Here is an 18,326-nt window from a genome sequence, read left to right on the forward strand (position 1 = left end):
AAAAGTCCCACTCAATACATCTATATACACAAATAAAAAGTAAATTTTAACATAACACAACCAATCTTCATTAAAATAAAAATTCATCAACCTCTGACTCGATTACGAGGAAATCTGAAACAGGGGATTCAACATGGTACGGCACAGGCAGGGCTGATCAAAGAAAAAGTAAAATACCCCAAAAATTAAACAATTAATGTGACAGCAGCTAAAAAAGTCAAAAGACAATGTAAATCGTAATGTCCGCTAGAAAATTCGTGACCCGTCCGCTACGTTGAAATTCAGCTACGTCAGTTTTGACTGAATTTCCGTCCAGTTGGCAACACTTACTTCTTGTGCTACCAACCTTAAGTCATCTGCCTCCACCTGAAAGGCCTCCACTGTGACAGGCCTGCTCACAATATAAATGACCCTGATGATCAGGGTTGTAAGTTGTTGCTTAAGCCAATTTTCATCTCGGTAAAAAAACAAATCCATCCTTTAAAAACCATCACGCAAAGGGTCTATTGTTTAAACAATTGAATGCTCTTTCATATTCATGTATAAAAATATAGGAGTGCTAGTTGAAATTTCAAAACGGGAGTGGCTGGGAGTGCAATCTAAAATGCAATTAAGCCTGGTTTCAGATTTTCCCCTCTCACTATTTAATTGACGTGTATTTTGTTTAAATTGAATTCAGTTTAAATAATTACTTATTTAGACTGAGAAGTTTTGGAATGGAAGCCATATATTATATATAGACACACACACATTGTACACATACCATAGAGTCAGGTGGGTATGTAGTAGATATGGGTAAAGATGTATTAGTCTTTCGATACCAGCTGGAAAGAAACTTACTGGTTGCTGCTGAAACCACTGTTCCACCACATTTTTCACTTCATGATTGGAGATGAATCGACGTTCTTTCAAACACTTTTCATTGATTCAAAGATATAGAAGTCATAGGGGTCAAATCGGGACTGTAAGGAGGTTGTTTCAATGTCTCCCATCTGAACTGTCGCAAAGTTAAGACCGCAGCATTCGCAGTATGGGACCTAGCACTGTCATAAAGAACAAATCCTCGAGACAACTTTCCTCGACAGTCGGTCCCCAGGGCTGTTCCAAGTGATTTTTTTAGTTGGTTATTTAACGACGCTGTATCAACTACTAGGTTATTTAGCGTCGATGGGATTGGTGATAGCGAGATGAGGCCGAGGATTCGCCATAGATTACCTGGCATTCACCTACAATGGGGAAAACCTCGGAAAAAACCCAACCAGGTAGGCCCTAATCAGCCCAAGCGGGGATCGAACCCGCTCCCGAGCGCAACTTTAGACCAACAGGCAAGCACCTTAACCGACTGAGCCACGCCGATGGCTTCCAAGTGAATGTAGCGATTCGCAGTAATGGGTAACATGGATGACCCCACCTGGTTCCAGCCATTTCTGCAGTAGGAGACCCTGCTCGTCAACAGTGTCAGCAAGAGTTTTTCACTTCTGTTGGCGGAATGAGCTTTATTCGGTCTGGGTGATCCTAAACATCGCCATTCCATACACATCTGCTTTACTGCTGGATCAAACCACAGACGCCATGTTTCATCACTGACAACAATTTTGGACAGGAACTGGTATCCCTCCGTGTGGAACTGAATCAAGTGTTGCAATGCCATGCATCGCCAGGTGTCCAGTGAATCTGTATCTTCCTGACACAGGACCTGAATCTATGAGCAACCTTATTTCACTTTCCTTGTTTCTGTTCTTACCACACACGTCAAGCACTGAACGACTTGCGCACTAACATGACAGTATGCCAGTATCAACCTATACATTGGTGCAACGTTCTCCAATAATATCGACAGTGTTGCCACGCCAGTCTATGTTTCATTTGAAGAAAGCAGATGCTTTCTTAGGATTCGAACAGCTATAGATCCTTAATATTGATCATCGGATCTATATGTACAGTATATGACATTTTTTGTTCAAAATAGCCCGTAGAACTGATTTCTAGAGCGCAGATCAGACTTCATGAATCACCCTGTATATAGCTGTGATGACTGAAAATCTTCCGGAAAAGGTCAAGGTCGCAGGTGAATCCAAAGCACTCCATACACACAAAGACTTATCTGCATACTCTTACTCCTGGAGGTATGTCAGAAAGTTGAATGATTTTTCATACACGGTCAGACTAACCTTTTAGACCTACAGTTTACAAAAAGTCGTAAGAGGTCGTTGAAGTCAATTATTTCCTGTAGAGAAATGCAATCACTGGAGAAACATTCCTTCATGGATCTACGTTCATTTGTTCACCATTCCTTAGCGCCTTTCTTAAATAGCATATCTGTAGATTTGCTGATATAACTTACAACGACGAATTTCGATTATATTCTATCAGAGTCGTTTGTTTCTATGTTTACTTTTTCTCTCACTTAATTTGGTCGGAAGAATTCAAACAGTCGCTGAACTCTGGAGACTTACCTCTGGGTCGAAAACCGTAATACTTTTCACCCATACACGAAGAATTCACCTGTGAATTTAAGTTTTTACAGTTACACCTCCAGATAAGTCTTTGCGTGTATGGAGTCCGTAAGTGTGACTTTATATCCAACCCTGTGTTCGCATGTTCACTGTAATGTTTGCAATGTTAATTGCATGCAATATAAATGCGTACTTTTGAATGTAAATACAGGAGGATACAGTTCTGGAACAGCTATAAGTCTTCGTCTCGTGATCCTCAGTTCGCATGCCTTCTCGAATTTTTCTCCTGTGTGACTAAAGAATATACAACAGAGTGACAAGAATTTAAGTTTTATTTCTAAAGCAATGCCATGGGTTTATTGATGCTTTTGTCACTGAACACTGGAAATTTGGGCTCTGCATATTACATTCAAAGTGAAGTGAATTCTCGAGCGTCGCCGGCGGGGCTAGGGGTGTCCATGAGCACGCAGATGCGTTCATTCTGTGAGATGACAATGGGCTCCCTCAGGGCCACACCCGTGATGGGCAGGTCTTGGTGCTCCAGGTCGTCGCTCTTCTCCTTCCCCTCTGGCTTGGTCGCCACGTCCAGGGGATCCACCTTCGAGACGCTGGATCCCTGGTCCTCCGCGTTGGGTGGGATGTGCAGGGTGACGTAATCCAGGCCTGCCTCGGTGTCTCGGTAGGCATTGCTCGCAGCTACCAGCACCGCCTCGGGATCGGCGTTCCCAGGCACGAATTCTGCCAGCGCATAGTCGAAGTATGCGGCGTACGAGGGCGGAGACCCCAAATACAGACCGGAGCGCCCCATGTCGGCAGGAGGTATCAGCTTGGTGTCCCCCGGAGGAAATAGGTAGAAGGGAGGCCAAGTGGCCGAGAAGAATCCATCTTCTCCTGGGACTTTGTTAGAAGGTGCGAAGTCGAGCGTGGGATTGGCAGGATCCGGGACCTCCTCGGGATGGGATGAGGTTGAAGGATTCTGGAAGGAACGGATAACAGGAGTTAGGGCGGGTGTTTGAAACCAACGTCTCTTTGGTGAATTAGTTCGTTGTTTTGTATTGTGTCAGTGAATTATTGGTGAATAAGTTTGTCTTGTACTGTGTGAGTGAATTATCTCCCTAGTGGAAAGCGGCAACATTGCTATTGTTAACATCGCGTGTCACGGCTCACTAGAGTCTGATTGGAACTCAAAACGACACTAGTTTGTCTCTTTTGTGTTCGTGATTATAATTGAGGCGTTCTATGGAAGAAAAACTTAACTACAAAATCTTGAATTTGAGATACATAGCATCAAACATTTTATATCTGGTATAACAGCATTGCGCAGAAAGACATTCAAATGTTTCTAGATTGCGCTGTTATTGTTGGAGGTAAGTAGATGTTGTCAAGAAGTAGATGTGTTATTAAGGGTTCAGTATATGCTGGAAACTGAAAACTACGTAACGTACGTTAAGTTGTTATTTCAGGGAACGTCTCAATTTTAGTATATATCTTGATTACATACTTATAACTTATTCATTAATTAATTTTTAAATAAACAACTTGTTTAACTTTCGTGTATTAATATTGAAACTTTTATCTTAATGACTAGTTTCAGTTTGTTTCCGCATCTTAAGATTTCAATATAAAGTAATACAGGAAAGTAAAAAAGTTGCGGTATTCATTTAACAAATCGTTAGTATAATTTAGTTCAATATGTCACATAAATGTAGTAGTTATTTACATAGCTGGTGTTTATTTACGATAATTAAGTGTTAACAAATTCGACCCTTGAAGTTCGAACATGATATCAGGAAAGATTCAATGGGATTAACGTTTTAAAACGATACAACGATACACAACCTTGTGAATAAATTCTGGGAGACAGGAAGTGTTGCAGATAAGCTCCTCACAGAGGAAAATTTGGATAACATTGGACATGGCTTGGGAAAGTTCTAAAAAAATCGCTTCGAAATCTTTCTCAGGAAACGGGTTTTGTGTGAATTGCTATAAACCTCTTGAAGTTAAAACATACAAATTTACATTGCCTAACTTGATCCGGTGTTCCTGTAATCAGGCGTGGATATTAAATAGATTGCATGACGGCGAAATTATCCGTAATCTCCTGCTTTCGCACGAGGCTTGGTTTCATCTCCATGGCTGTATGAATTTCTAAGACAAAAGATAATGGGACTCCAATAGAACTCGGTATAGGCCTACTGTTTGTGGTGAGATGATGAGTATTTTTTAAACGAACTATTAATGCCCAAAGATAGGCCTACCTATGAAACTATTGGAAATTATTTTGCATCCCTTGCGTCAAATCGCCGAAAACACGTTTTCCATGTAACCAGTGCTTAGTAAGAGTTTCCATTCGACAGTTAATTCACTCACCTAGTAGGCTCAAAGACTTTTATAGTTTAACCGAGTATGCTATTTAAATTTCCGTTTTTACAATGTATAAGAAAGCAAGAATAAAATACTTATTCTTAAACTGTAGGCTAAAAGAAATGAAAAAGGAATAAATACAAACTTCCAAATTAATTAAATTAAAAGGTAACACTAGTTAATGTCCTTGTGTGGTCAAAAAAATATGTATGCGATCCACAGATTAATTCCTCTTCCGACAGGTCGCGGCCCTGTAAGGCCCTTGTGGCGTGGGTCGTGTAAATGAACCTAAAGGGAGAGGTTAAACTAAGGAAAAGAAGAAGAACACTAGTTAATAAGGAACAAGAGATTAAATTAAAGGAACACTTGATATACCTCCACTGTTGCATAGATGGAAATAATCAAATAAATGCACACGACGAACACAACATTAGACTTTAGTGTTTAACTGCCCCCTCTGATTCCTCTCTCAGAATAATCCATTTAGTTCCTTTTCACCCGAAATAAATAGTGTGGCTTCCGCTCTGTGCTGAGCGAAATAAAAGACATATAATTTTTTACGTAATTTCTTCGTTGGTCTGTCCCTTCATCTGTAGCTACCCAGTCACGTGACTCTAGATGTCGGTTACTGTACGTCCTACGTCGAAAATATAGTCTGTCTGTTGTACGCCTAGGAGAAAGTACGTCGCACCCACAGAATTAGGAGAAGCACGAAGCAATTTGTTGCGCAACATGTCTATTTTCGAACGATGATTAATATAGATACTAAAATATGCCTGAAGTTCGCAACAATCATTTGGAAGGAATTGCTATAAAGCTGGCCGCTTAGAAAACTAGTTAAAGGGAGGTGATGAATGAAATTTCTGTTCTCTATAATTTTAAGGCAGAGACTTAATATTTTGTGCACCTCATCCCCTTCCTATAAGTATTCTAACATATGTTTCATTATGATCAGATAAATTGTTTCTGAATTATACAAATGTTTTAATAAAATTTTGCGTATTTTCAAAATCCTTTTACAAAATTGAAGTTCCATGCACAAGTTATTTTACGACGTCTCTTGATATGTTTAGAATAGAACTGAATAGATTTGAATTTTAAGCTTAAATTTATAAATGGAGAGACATTAAAATATATATTCCAACTGAAAGTTTTTAAATTTCAAAAGTATTTAGTTTATAAAAAAAATGGTGTGGTTTGTTAACCACAGTTTACAAAGCATGCAGTAAAAATTTGAAGTTCTTAAAGTCAGAATTGTGAGAGTCTTTACACTTTGAATATGAGGGAATGTGCTGAAAAAATAAAATTTAGACAACAGCTTTCAAAGTTTGCATGGAATTGAAATTCAAGAGCGCAGCTATTTAGATATGACGTAATTTTGTAATTTTTATGCTTCCAAGCGGCGCAGAACACTGAAAGTTGGTCAACATATAAATAAGAGATTGCTGATTCATTTTTCACAAAAAAGAGAGATTTTTTAAAATTGAAAATTGATAAAATTTCTTCAGTCTTTTCCCTTAAGCTACTAGGGAACAGTGATAGTGCAAAAGATACCAAGATGTCTACTTTAGAGTAATAATTAATAAATATGTATTATAAATTTCTTTTTAAAATGCCTACGTAAATCACCTGAAAGAAATTAATGTAAGTTAGCCGTTAATAAGAGTAATAAATTTTGCAAATTCATTGTCATTTATCACATACCTATCATTTACAGTGAACGTGTGATAGAAGTCTAATGATGCCTGTTTTAGAGGTACGATTTAAGGCTGGTTCACAATAAACCGGGAACGGAAACGACAACTAGAAAGAGAACGGAAATAATGTTAAAATAATGTATTTAAATGTGAGCATTCACAATGATTAATTGTGAATGCTCACATTTAAATACATTTATTTTAACATTATTTCCGTTCTCGTTCTCGTTGCCGTTTCCATTCCCGGTTTATTGTGAACCAGCCTTTATACGTACTAAAATAATTTGAGAAGTAGAGAATATATTTCTTCATCAAACTCGCAAATAAAGTATATTAAATCAGTAGTTCCCAACCATTTTTTTTATTTAATTTCATTTATTGTATTCCATAGATTTTACATTATAGGCTTTAAGATGTGGAACAAGTCAAAATTTTACAAGATTAAAAAATAGTGAGATGAGGTGAAATCGAGGATTCGCCAACAGATTACCTGGCATTTGCCTTATGGTGACTGACGACACACTTTACTAAACGCTCACGATATCGCGGCATACTTATTGTTTTTATTATATAACAACCAGTGCTATTCTTCTGGATAAAAGGGTAGTGGAACTCTGTGTAGAATATTTTATATCAGACGTGGAGATGATCACTGTTCACTTTACAGGAATTTTGTCGTTTTTCAACTCCTTTCCATACAACTAAGATTTTCAAGGTCTATGCGGAATTCAAAGGAAAATTATATTAAAAACATAGTTATGCAAACATATTTCGGTTTCATGATAAAAAAAAATGCAACAAAAAAGGTACTGGAACGCCGTTCCAGCGCGTTCCTTCAGAAAAAAAAGCACAGATAACACTTCTATGTAGTGTCGGACATCCAGTGTTGTAGATAGGTCGATGTTAACACGCAATCGAAAAAAAAAAAACAACAACTTGAGTGGTATTAGAAAAAAACAAAGATATGTGTCAAAAATCTCAATCTATCTATGCTGTAGGCTATATCCGATAAAATATTTTTATTATCGTTTTTGAAAACTCGCTCATTTAAATTAATGTGAAGTCTGTGCTTGGTGGGTTGCACAGAGTTTCTCTGTATGTGACCTTGTGGTTGACAGGCGCACACGTAAATCATCTTCAAGATGCATCAGTCTGTTCCTTTGTTTAGATTTCACTATTTTCATGGTAGAAAATGCTGATTCACACAACTATGACGTTGAAAACGGCAGCAAAGTGTTTATGGCCCTCTTTGCAATAATTGTGGGATACTAAAATCGCGCATAAATCCAAAAAGACTGCGCTGAATTGTCTAGAAATTTTGTTTTCATAGTAGAATCACATGACAAATCTAGCAACTCATTTTTTTCATTGACGGGTTGATGGCATTTTGAATGTTGATCATCGACTGATTTGAGAAAACATTTCCGCAGATAAGACACTCGGGATTTTGTTTATCTTCATCTCCACGCCACGTAAAACCATATTGCAAGTATTCATCACATCATCACTATATTTACGAAATGCAGTACGTTTTTGTGAACCCTGAACGGAATTTTCGCTCACATTATTTGAATTAGCACTACTGTCATACCTGGAACTTGATTCAGATTGAAATTTTCGAATTAAAAATTTGCTCATGATGAAATCTAAATAAAACATTTGTGACAAAAATACCGTTCCACTATAACATGCTCACACGTATGGTACCTATAGTGAAACTGACCAATATGTTCTGACCAGGGACATCGCTAGGGGGGTGCGAAAGGGTGCGCAAGCACCCCATAAAAAATCGGAGCACCCCTTTCCGCACCCCAAAGGGCAATTTATTAACAAAGTACTAGGCATAAATTATTTTGAAGAACAAAAACAAACAAACAATTTCTTGGATGTGAAAAAACTACGTCCCATGGTGTATCGTAATGGATGTGAGGAGAAATAATAATAATAATAATAATAATAATAATAATAATAATAATAATAATAGTAATAATAATAATAGTAATAATAATAATAATAATAATAATAATAATAGTAAACAGATGTATAGTATGCGCGCAAGTGCATGAAAGAACATTTTGGATTTTTTATGTATCACATTTTTACAGCTCGCACCCCAATTTTAAATCGCACCCCATCCGCACCCCCCTTGCTCTGATCCTGGCGACGTCACTGGTTCTGACGATTCTAAACTCTGTTTATTACTTAGTGGGAAGAGTAAACAAATTACTAAGCATTGTTGGAGGTGTTCACTTTCATTCGAATTATCGCCAAGCAGAAAAATTAAACTGAGCATTGTTGCAGGTGTTCACGATTCATTGGTAAAGTGTCTCAAAATAAAATGTAGGCCTAACATATCAAAGACTTCATTGTAAATAAAATATGCATTGTAAAGAGACTTCCTGGATGGCATAAAATTTCTTTTTCAATTCCAAAATTTTGCGACACATCACTTTGGCACCGCTGTATTAAATCACTGAGTAAATGATAAAGTGAAGGTATTATCACCATCTAATATTTTGTAATTAGTTACGTGAAAATCTTTGTTGGCAGCCCTAGTTTAAAAAAAATGTGGTGTTTAGAGGAACCTTTCTTAAACATCTGGAACCAACAATGAAACGGATTTCTGTCTTTAGTGTGAGTTTAACAACCTTTAAGCGAAGAAGTGCGCACTTGAGCTGATCGTCCTGTGACGTGAATATTGTTTTCTGCATAAAGTAAGTACAGATAATTGAATTTGAAATATAATGAATGATAAAATGTTATGAGAAGTTCTTTCATATGTGTTCTTAAGTTTAGTGGAGTGGTGCTGTTTAAAAATTTATAATATTATATTATGGTAATTATTCATTTAAAGTAGATAATAACGCCATCTCGCTGCGAGCGTAAACTTGATTTAATTTTTTAAAGTTTTGTGATAATGAATATTGCGACTTTTTTGGTTGTCCCTAATCATTTATAGCTGTTTAATTCCATAACATAACCTTACATTTGTTACTTTTGCTTATAAACATGTTTCTTTTTTCTAAAAAATAAGTGACGTTATTACCTTCACTGCAGGTAATAGCGCCAGTATGCGTCATCTTTTCTTAACTTGTATTGTTGTAAGACTTTGTCACAATTACAACTTTTGAAATATACATTCCATAGGAAAGGCTAAAATTATTAATATCTAAAATATCAATATTATTGTCCGTATTTCTGGTCAGTTGTAACCCATTTTTTGAATTGATGGCGTTAATACCTTCGCTTACCCTAGTTTGATCAATTTAAGTAGCCGAAGCAGAATGAAGAACTGTGAAGTCCTGAAGAATATATAGGGTTGTTCCACTACTTTCCAATCCCATCTCTGTAGCAATTCAGCCACTCTTCCTGCGACATGACAACGAGTATTATCAAGCAAGATGAAAGGTGGATTGTCTCTCAGGAAATGTGGACGTTTGCGCCGCATGGCTGGATGTAGGTTGTGTTCGAGAAAATGTTGGTAGTACGCTGCATTGACATTTTGGTCTTGAGGTATGGCATGGCTAATGATACCGGTAACACCTTCACTGTCGTATGCCACTGTCGGCATGACTTTCACCCTAGAGGGTTCATATCGCATTTTTTTGGACATGGTGATCCTTTGTGGTGCCATTCATTAGACTGACGCTTTAGTGCAGGCTCATATGCCCGTGCCCACTTCTCGTCAATGGCAACAATACATCCCCCTCGTTGTGGTATCCCTGTAGGTGGAGTTGAGCTATTGCATATCGGTGCCACTTCTGTGTTTCTGTCAGGTTATAAGGAACCCAGCTTGCTGCAATTTTTCTCATGTGGAGGTTTTTCTTCAGGATATACCACACAGTTTGATGATTGAGTCCAACCTCGATGGATAATTCTCGTACAGTCCAGCGATGGTCAACAGCAAGAAGACCTCGTACTAACTCCACTTGTTCGTCACAAATGGACAGGCGACCTGTGCAAGCCACATGTACCATCTCATTCCAACCCATACGAAATGCAGAGGCCCATCTTGCAACCATTCGATATGGTAGTGCATCGTTGCCACAAGCTTCAAGTAACCCTTGATTACATTGGCGTGCATTTCTACCACGGGCTACCTCGATTTTTTTCCACGATCGCTGATCAAGTTTAGTAAACATGCTTTAGAGCAGTTAAAAATAGTGCTCTACATTTAACCACGCACAATAATATCTGTTGTCATAGCAACTGGTTTTTATCATTGAATACATCGAGAATATCTCCAACCACGATCACCAGTTGTCTCGTATTGCATGTGAATGCGCAAGACCCATTCCCGACCGTGATGCTACTACTTTATTTACAACCCATGAGCCTTGGTAATATTTCCTTGCCTAACATTCCATAACACGGTGCAAAAACCCAAACAAATCTTATATATTACGTTGAATACCATTGAACGTCTTAAATCATAATGAAAATAATGCAAGCTTTGTTCGCCGTTATAACAATTAAGAGATCATACAACGTCACATTATCAGACCATAAAAATACGGTATAAAAAGATAAGTCTAATTTCGTCAATTGAACAACCCGTTTAAACTTCCTAGCTTTACAGAATTACCAACAAGCAGGCCATAGGATTAATGAACATCCAAAGAAAAATATTGGTTGGAAGTAGCAGCAGAAAAATAAAAATTAATTTATTGCGTGGCCAATATAGAAGGTGAACTGTAAGTATGCCATTAATTTTACAGCGTTATTCCTTGACATATTTCAAACAAAAAAGTTTAATACAATTTTGCTCGTTTCTGCTTTTCGAGATAAAAATTGTTTTATGTGAAAAATTTCACAGTGTGTTCACAATATGCTCAGTCAATTTAAGAGAGCAGAGTGTTATGATAATAAATGATTGAAGTAATTTTAGTTTTGTCCTTTAAATGTGCAGAAATTTGATCCAAACAAATGTAGCATTTTAAAATTCCTTTTCAGAACGAAAAGTTACATTTGTTCAGATCAAATTTCTGCGAACTTAAAGTACAAAACTAAAATTCTTTCAATAATTTTTATCATAATACACTGGTCTCTTAAATTGACTGAGTATATTGGAAAATAATTCAATAACTTTCCCAAAATACACTGTGAAATGTTTCATATAATTTTTTTTCTCTCGAAAAGGAAGCAGAAGTGAACAAAATTGTATTAAACTTTTTTATTTCAAGTATCGCAAAGAATAATCTCTTAAAATTAATTATGTTACATAAGGTTCACCCTGTATATCGGCATGAGGATCTCAAAAGTTGTAAGATACAAAACCTAGAGGTAGAAGAACTGAACAAAAGTTGACGGAAACAGAGTGAACACTTCATATTGATGAACTTATTAAATATGAATTCATATTATCAGATCATAATATTAAAAATTCAGTTTAGAAAGTTTAGTTTCACACGTTAAGTTATCAGACTAAGCATTCGTATGTCGTGTTCAAGTAAATTTACTTTATTGTTGATTATTTTCTGTAAATTTTTGCATATGTTTGATACTAAGTGCATAAATCTTGTCAATTCTGTTTTATTTTCTGAAACCACTGAAATGGGCAGCAGTCATGATTAACGAAGAAATGTTTAATTTTTATGACATTTTTATGAAACTGTTATATAATATTCTAAAGTAAAAATATGAACAATGTTTGAAATATGTGTGTCACATATACTGAAGTATAGGTTTCCAAATCTGAAACTGATTTAGTATCGGTAATTTATGCATTATTGTAAAAATACTCATAAAACACAAGGTGTGATGGGTACATTCATATGAAAAATTAATTCCTGTGGTACTAAACTTTGTTTCACTATTCATTTGATGGATACTGCTTCAGCCAGACCCCCTTGTGCCTTTCTAAGAACATTCATGGACGTATATTAAATAATCTTCTTTCATCGACATGCCTTCAGCCTTGAAACACGTGCTTTTATCAAATTCCTCTTCTATTTAGCTTAGCTGACCAGATTCCACAAAAAGGTCCTTGTTATAATCTGTCCAGAATAGGTACGGTATTTAAAAGGAGCTCTTTGTCGCTATGTCTTCTGCAAGATGACTTTCTTTTGAACTAGAACTGGGAAAAAATTCCATTGTAGGTTCAAAATCACGATCTTCGATATGAGGTCAAGTTGTTGCATCTTCCCAGTGAAATATCTGCAAGTAATGGTGGTGGTGGACTCAAGGAACATCGGGTACTGACACATTCACCTCAACAGAACAAATATTCTTACTATATTTATTTATACTCTGTAATGCAGGTTATCACTTGATATGAAATAAGATTAATCATATATTTATCTTAGGAATACACAACATTAACTTTGGTATGTTATTTGTACAATATTCTGATGGTGTTTCTTCAGCTAGATTGACATGGTTTCAGCAGATCTACACGTAAAAGGTGTAGGTAAAGTTTCCATTTCAGACAATAGTACAACATTTTAGATCTGTAGGAAGCTTCCACCTCGTGCAGAAGTCTGTTAGTCAAACTTGAATGTTGACCGATATAAGTTACACAACTAAAAGTGGATATTCTCAAGTAATGCACAGGTACGTCGGGTTTACTGCTCGAAGCACGCGATAGGTCCGAGTGAGGTTGCACAAAACCATTCACATGGATCTCTCCAGGAATCATATTCCACTCTTCGGATATTTGTATGCAAGCTCAAAGCACAAGATGGGTCCAAGTGCAGTTGCTTGGGCAAGGACACAAATTAGATCACAATGTTTTTAATATGTACATTTTGTAATTTGCATCAAAACAACATCATAAGCATAATCACTAGGGATGGGAATTACATTCTGCAATGTGCATATTTTCTTTGTGTGTTAATATTGAACAAATTTTAAAAAGTTTCCAGAATATGCAAGTAAATTTCCATAATTTTGATGTCAACGGAATTATTATCATTATTATTATTTATATTGGAAGCTATAATTAAAGTCTGCATGGAAAATACTTCGTATCCACTAAACACAGTTTCAGTTTAAGATGTCTTTACTGTTGGCAATAAGAGATGTGATTTCTCAAAATTTCACTTTCAAGTAGACCTACTACACAAGTTCCCCCTGGAGTATAGAGGAAGACGAAGCTTGGGCATGATATGTAAGTTTGCCATGGAAATTATATTAACAACCTTTTCTGGGAAGACAAAAAAGACTGGTTACAGGCTAATCAATTAAAGTTAATTACATGACTATTATCTCTTACTGAATTTGTGGTTTCAGGAATTACCACAATTTTTATTTTTTATCAAGCAATATAGCTACCTCAGATAAACTGTTATTTAATTTATAGCATCTTATCGGAAAACAACTATCTGCAAATGTATTTTAAGTTGGAAATTTCTAATCTCTAGTAAAAATGTTTAATATTTGAAATTTTCAATACACACTGGACATCTTCCGTAGATTGCGAGCTGGCCTTTTTTCATCTTTTTATATACCTATGCTGGGAGTAAATATATTTTTTATGTTATAGGTTACTATTTGTAATAAATATCGTAACTTAATTATCGTTCAATGTCTTTATATCGTAATTAATTATTGAAACAGGAAAAAATCAGTTGAAGCATCTTATATATGCGAAATAAGAAAATTAATATGATAAAGCAGGAAGATTCAATACCCCAATTAGAGTTTTTCGTTTTTAAGAAGATTTGAAAAAATTAATAATAAATATTAAATTTTATGTGTTTATTTAGTACTTGCTTTTCATTACTCAACACAGTATTAAATTTAATGTACATAATCTTCTTATTAATGTTCTTGTTAATGTCATATCTTATTAATTCAGAAATGTGAACGTCCAAATAGAGTATAATCTTCAGAATTAGTGGAGATTCAAGAACATATTAAATTTTCAATATTTTTTTAATTACATACTATTTTCTTCCAAGTCATTCGTATAAACATATCCTTAGAACTGTTGTGTTGATTTTAAGGAATACTCTATATAAAGTATTAATTTTGAGAGCTATCAAAGAGAAAGTCCCAATTCAAAATTGAGAGAACTTAGGAACAGAGACTTCATTGACAAGTCATCACTGAAAAATTCTGTACGGATAAGTTTAGTTGTCGAAACGTATCTGAACAAGCTTCTATGACAGGGGCGTACCCAAAAAAAATTCTGTGGGAAAAGGGGGAGAATGATGGATTTTAAGTGTAGACTGCCTCATTTAGTGACTGGCTCATCTACAGGTCTGACAGTTTAGACACCAGAATACACTTCCCTCTACCATTCTCAGTTGTTATAAACAACACGATTTACATGGTACACGACCAGTGATGTAACTCCTTTTGGAAAAATTTAATTTTTTTTTTTTGAGCGCAAATTTACCCTCAGCTTTATATTGATCAATAACGATCTCCAAGAGAACAAAATTTGGTAACAACGAATCCCTTTACCTGCCGATCTAGTGTTGAAGCAGACAAACGTTGGATGTTGCTGCATTTGGAACAGTGTGCATCAACCAAAGTATCTCGCACTACGTTTTATAAACATTTTTACTTTTTGATCGAAATTCAGTGGAAAATGTCTTTTTCGCTATTATTCAACTTCTTTAACAGCTCTTGACACTCAAATTTAAAAAAAAAAGTCTACTTTAAATTGTTGGTAAAATTCAAAAGTCACAGTTTCTACACAGTTAAGGTATCTGTTATTGAACTTCAATATTTGTTTTAGTTCATTAGAGATGTCTAGTTAATGTTATAATTTTTTTTTTCTTTTAAACTTGTAAATTTCTCCTTTTCCCCTTTCTTGAAATATAAGATTTCCTTGTCTGATGAGACAGTTTTTTTTAATTTGTTTTGGGGAGGATATATTCCATAAATCCCCTCCCTTCTTAGGTACGTGCCTGTTCTATGTGAATATTTACTGTTATCAAGAATATTATATTTTCAGTAGAAAGCAACATGCCATTTTGGAAAGTAACTTTAAATAGTAGCCTATTTACTGTTTTAATTGTGCTAGGCGAATATGTTCATCACAGTTATTAAATCTAGATATGCATTCAGAATGAGAAATATGGCAGTCACTTTTCAAGTGACCACAACCTCGAAATTGTAAAGTAATGTTGTTATCTCATACCAAATTTTGGAAAGAGGAAACCACTTCCCTTTAAAATATGTAGGTACCGGTATCTCAGATAATAAAACACCATCCCATTTTAATGCAGAGACTATTGACTAAAAAAATAAATATCTGTTAAAACTGACATATTTCTGACTGTGTATTTGAAATATGAATGAAATGTTTTATCATGAGCTGAATAAGACTAGAGCAGAAATGTTAAAAATTTAACCTAACAAAATGTTTCTCTCGTCCAGTTTTCGAATCAAAATGAAGCATACCAGTATATCTGTTTGTGCAGAAATATACTGTCACTAATACTTACTCAGTTGTTTTTTGATTGGCATGTTACTTTTATTCTGAACTTGAATTTTTTCTTAGACCAAATCTAACCTCAATGTTATTTTATACAAGATATTTTTGTCAGTAGAATAACACATTTCATCTCTGAGGTAAAGCATTTGCACGTAGTATTAAATTTTAAGCATATTTTAAGTAGCAATACAATCCTTGTATAATATGTGTAGTGTTTCCATTACTGCTGTAGACAGAGTCTACCAGTACTGGTAGTGTTTTATTCAATCCACATGCACAAATTCCCATCCCTAGTAAAAACATAGAATGTACACAGTATATAGGAAGATCTATATCTACATTCTAAATATAAATAGCATTACATTCTTCAAAATGTGTAAATAACATCAACATTAATGATAATATTCTTATCATATCTTGTAAAATATGCATGAACCAAAGTTTGAACACATCACATGTCAGTTCCATTAAATCACAAAGGGAATTCAGAAGTTTTAATATATTTTTGGTGTGTTTCTTATCAACAAGTGGTAGAAACTAGCTAAATTATATATGAACAAAGATCCAGAAATAGTGACTGGGTTGTCTCCAGCCATACGCTGAACACCATCCAAGTGTCACTGTAATGTGATCCATGCTGTTGTTATTCACAGTGTTTCTCCAAGGGCCCGCATTCACAATTAAATAAAAACTTTATTAAGCAAGAACAGATGTGACTGATAACACGGACATGTAACTGTCTCCGACAGTTTCTTGGGTCACAAATCCAAGTATTGTGGCTTTCACCACTTTGGAAATCATTGGCGCTAATCACCAGCTACCCTTTTAAACCTGTAAACAACAGAATGACTTGACATATAAGAAAATATCCTCATTACTGTACAATTTACTCAAGGCTCCCCCCCCCCCAAAAAAAAAAACAGAACAGTGATAGCTCCCGCAGCTAAAGAAGCAACCTCTGGCAGCTCTGTAATGTATATTTTTAACCCCTATCTGCTCTCTGGATCCCTCTGCCAATGGAAACTGAATATGTCAGTCATCATACAGGAAGTGAGCATGACGTTGTCACATAGATATATTCCCTAACTTTCCTTCTGCACTTCTCTGCCTGCCCATCCTACAGTTGACCATCTGCCATCAGGGTGAGGAAAGGGAAAATTATGTAGTTGCAATGTTCTGCTCTGGCCCTGCACCTTCCACGTGCTTAACTAGAGACGTCAGAAGTCGAATATTTCCCCAAGACCACTGAAGTTGATAAGATACTTGATGATAGCATAACTTTGTGAAGTTTTTATTTGTTTGTTTTTCTATTTAGTGGTGAGTGTTTAATTTTTCATCTTGTCCTACTACACGCAACACACAGAGGCTGTGGATGGAGATGGATTTACACTGTGACAGTACGATTGATGGAATGATGGCGAGGAAACCTGTGTTACTTGACAATTTTTCCCTCGAAATTATTCATCCACATACATTATAGCACTAAGGGCTGAGAAAGAAACTGAAAATATTTTTAACACTTCCAATAAATCCCTACCATTCTAAGCAAAACAGCTCTACTATTTTCAAATTTATTACACGCCATGATTGTACAGCAAAAATCTTCATAGATAATTCATAGATAATTTTTACGGTTGTCAAATGAAGAAATGAACCAAGGACAACTCAGTGAATGTCAACCAAAAAAAAAAAAGCATAGCTCTTGACTTGTTCCAAATCTTAAAGCTTCAGTGCTGATGTAAGATTGTGGAATACAATAAGTGAAATGAAATGAAGAAATGAGAAATATTCCAGTTGAAGAGGACGAAGGACTTAACTGTCAACTGTCTTGAGTTAAACAGCATGTTCTAGTGCAGCCCTTTGTTTTCTAAGAGACTGATTCCCGTATTCTGAGAGTTCTTTTGCCAAGTCTAGCCCTGTCGTGAGAACATTTCTGTTACATAGTGGTCACATCTGTTCTTACTCTGATGGAAGAACTAATCTTTAAGTTTTAATTAATAATAAACAACAAATATGACATAAAATGTGACTCTCACAGCATGAACTATGATGACTGTGGCGTTCTCCCAATGGCCAGCGTACCACCCATTGCATAGTCTATTATTAAATAATGTAAATCATGATGTACTAGACAGAGGTCTGCTACCGTCTACCACAGGAAGCATTAGAGCTGTTACTAGAAAAATGTCTAAATTTAAAATTCCTTGTATGAGGTCTTGCAACTTAGCCTGTTTGTTTCTACAGTAGGAAGCATATTTTCTTCAGAGTAGTTTAAAAAGCTTTTTTTTTTTTCTTGCTCGCGAGATTAAGATGTTACCTTAACTACATTGGCACTTTCTTTCAGAAATCATACTTGAGACTTTCCGTGTAGATGTACTTGCAAAGTACTTATCACTGCTGGAAGATTGGCATGATTCTTCT

General features: G+C 35.7%; 1 protein-coding gene across 3 annotated transcripts in view; it reads right to left on the bottom strand.

Moving 5' to 3' along the window:
- Window positions 1-2,774: 2,774 nt before the first annotated feature.
- Window positions 2,775-18,326, bottom strand: part of LOC138702896 (AT-rich interactive domain-containing protein 1A-like) — a 109,609-nt gene continuing 94,057 nt past the window's right edge. For all 3 annotated transcript variants that reach the window (XM_069830282.1, XM_069830281.1, XM_069830283.1), the window contains one exon: window positions 2,775-3,432. In XM_069830282.1, the coding sequence (XP_069686383.1) occupies window positions 2,866-3,432 (567 nt within the window). In that variant the 3' untranslated portion in view covers window positions 2,775-2,865. The remainder of the gene's footprint in view (window positions 3,433-18,326) is intronic.

The sequence above is a fragment of the Periplaneta americana genome, chromosome 7 (assembly GCF_040183065.1).
Source record: "Periplaneta americana isolate PAMFEO1 chromosome 7, P.americana_PAMFEO1_priV1, whole genome shotgun sequence".
Lineage (NCBI taxonomy): Eukaryota > Metazoa > Arthropoda > Insecta > Blattodea > Blattidae > Periplaneta > Periplaneta americana.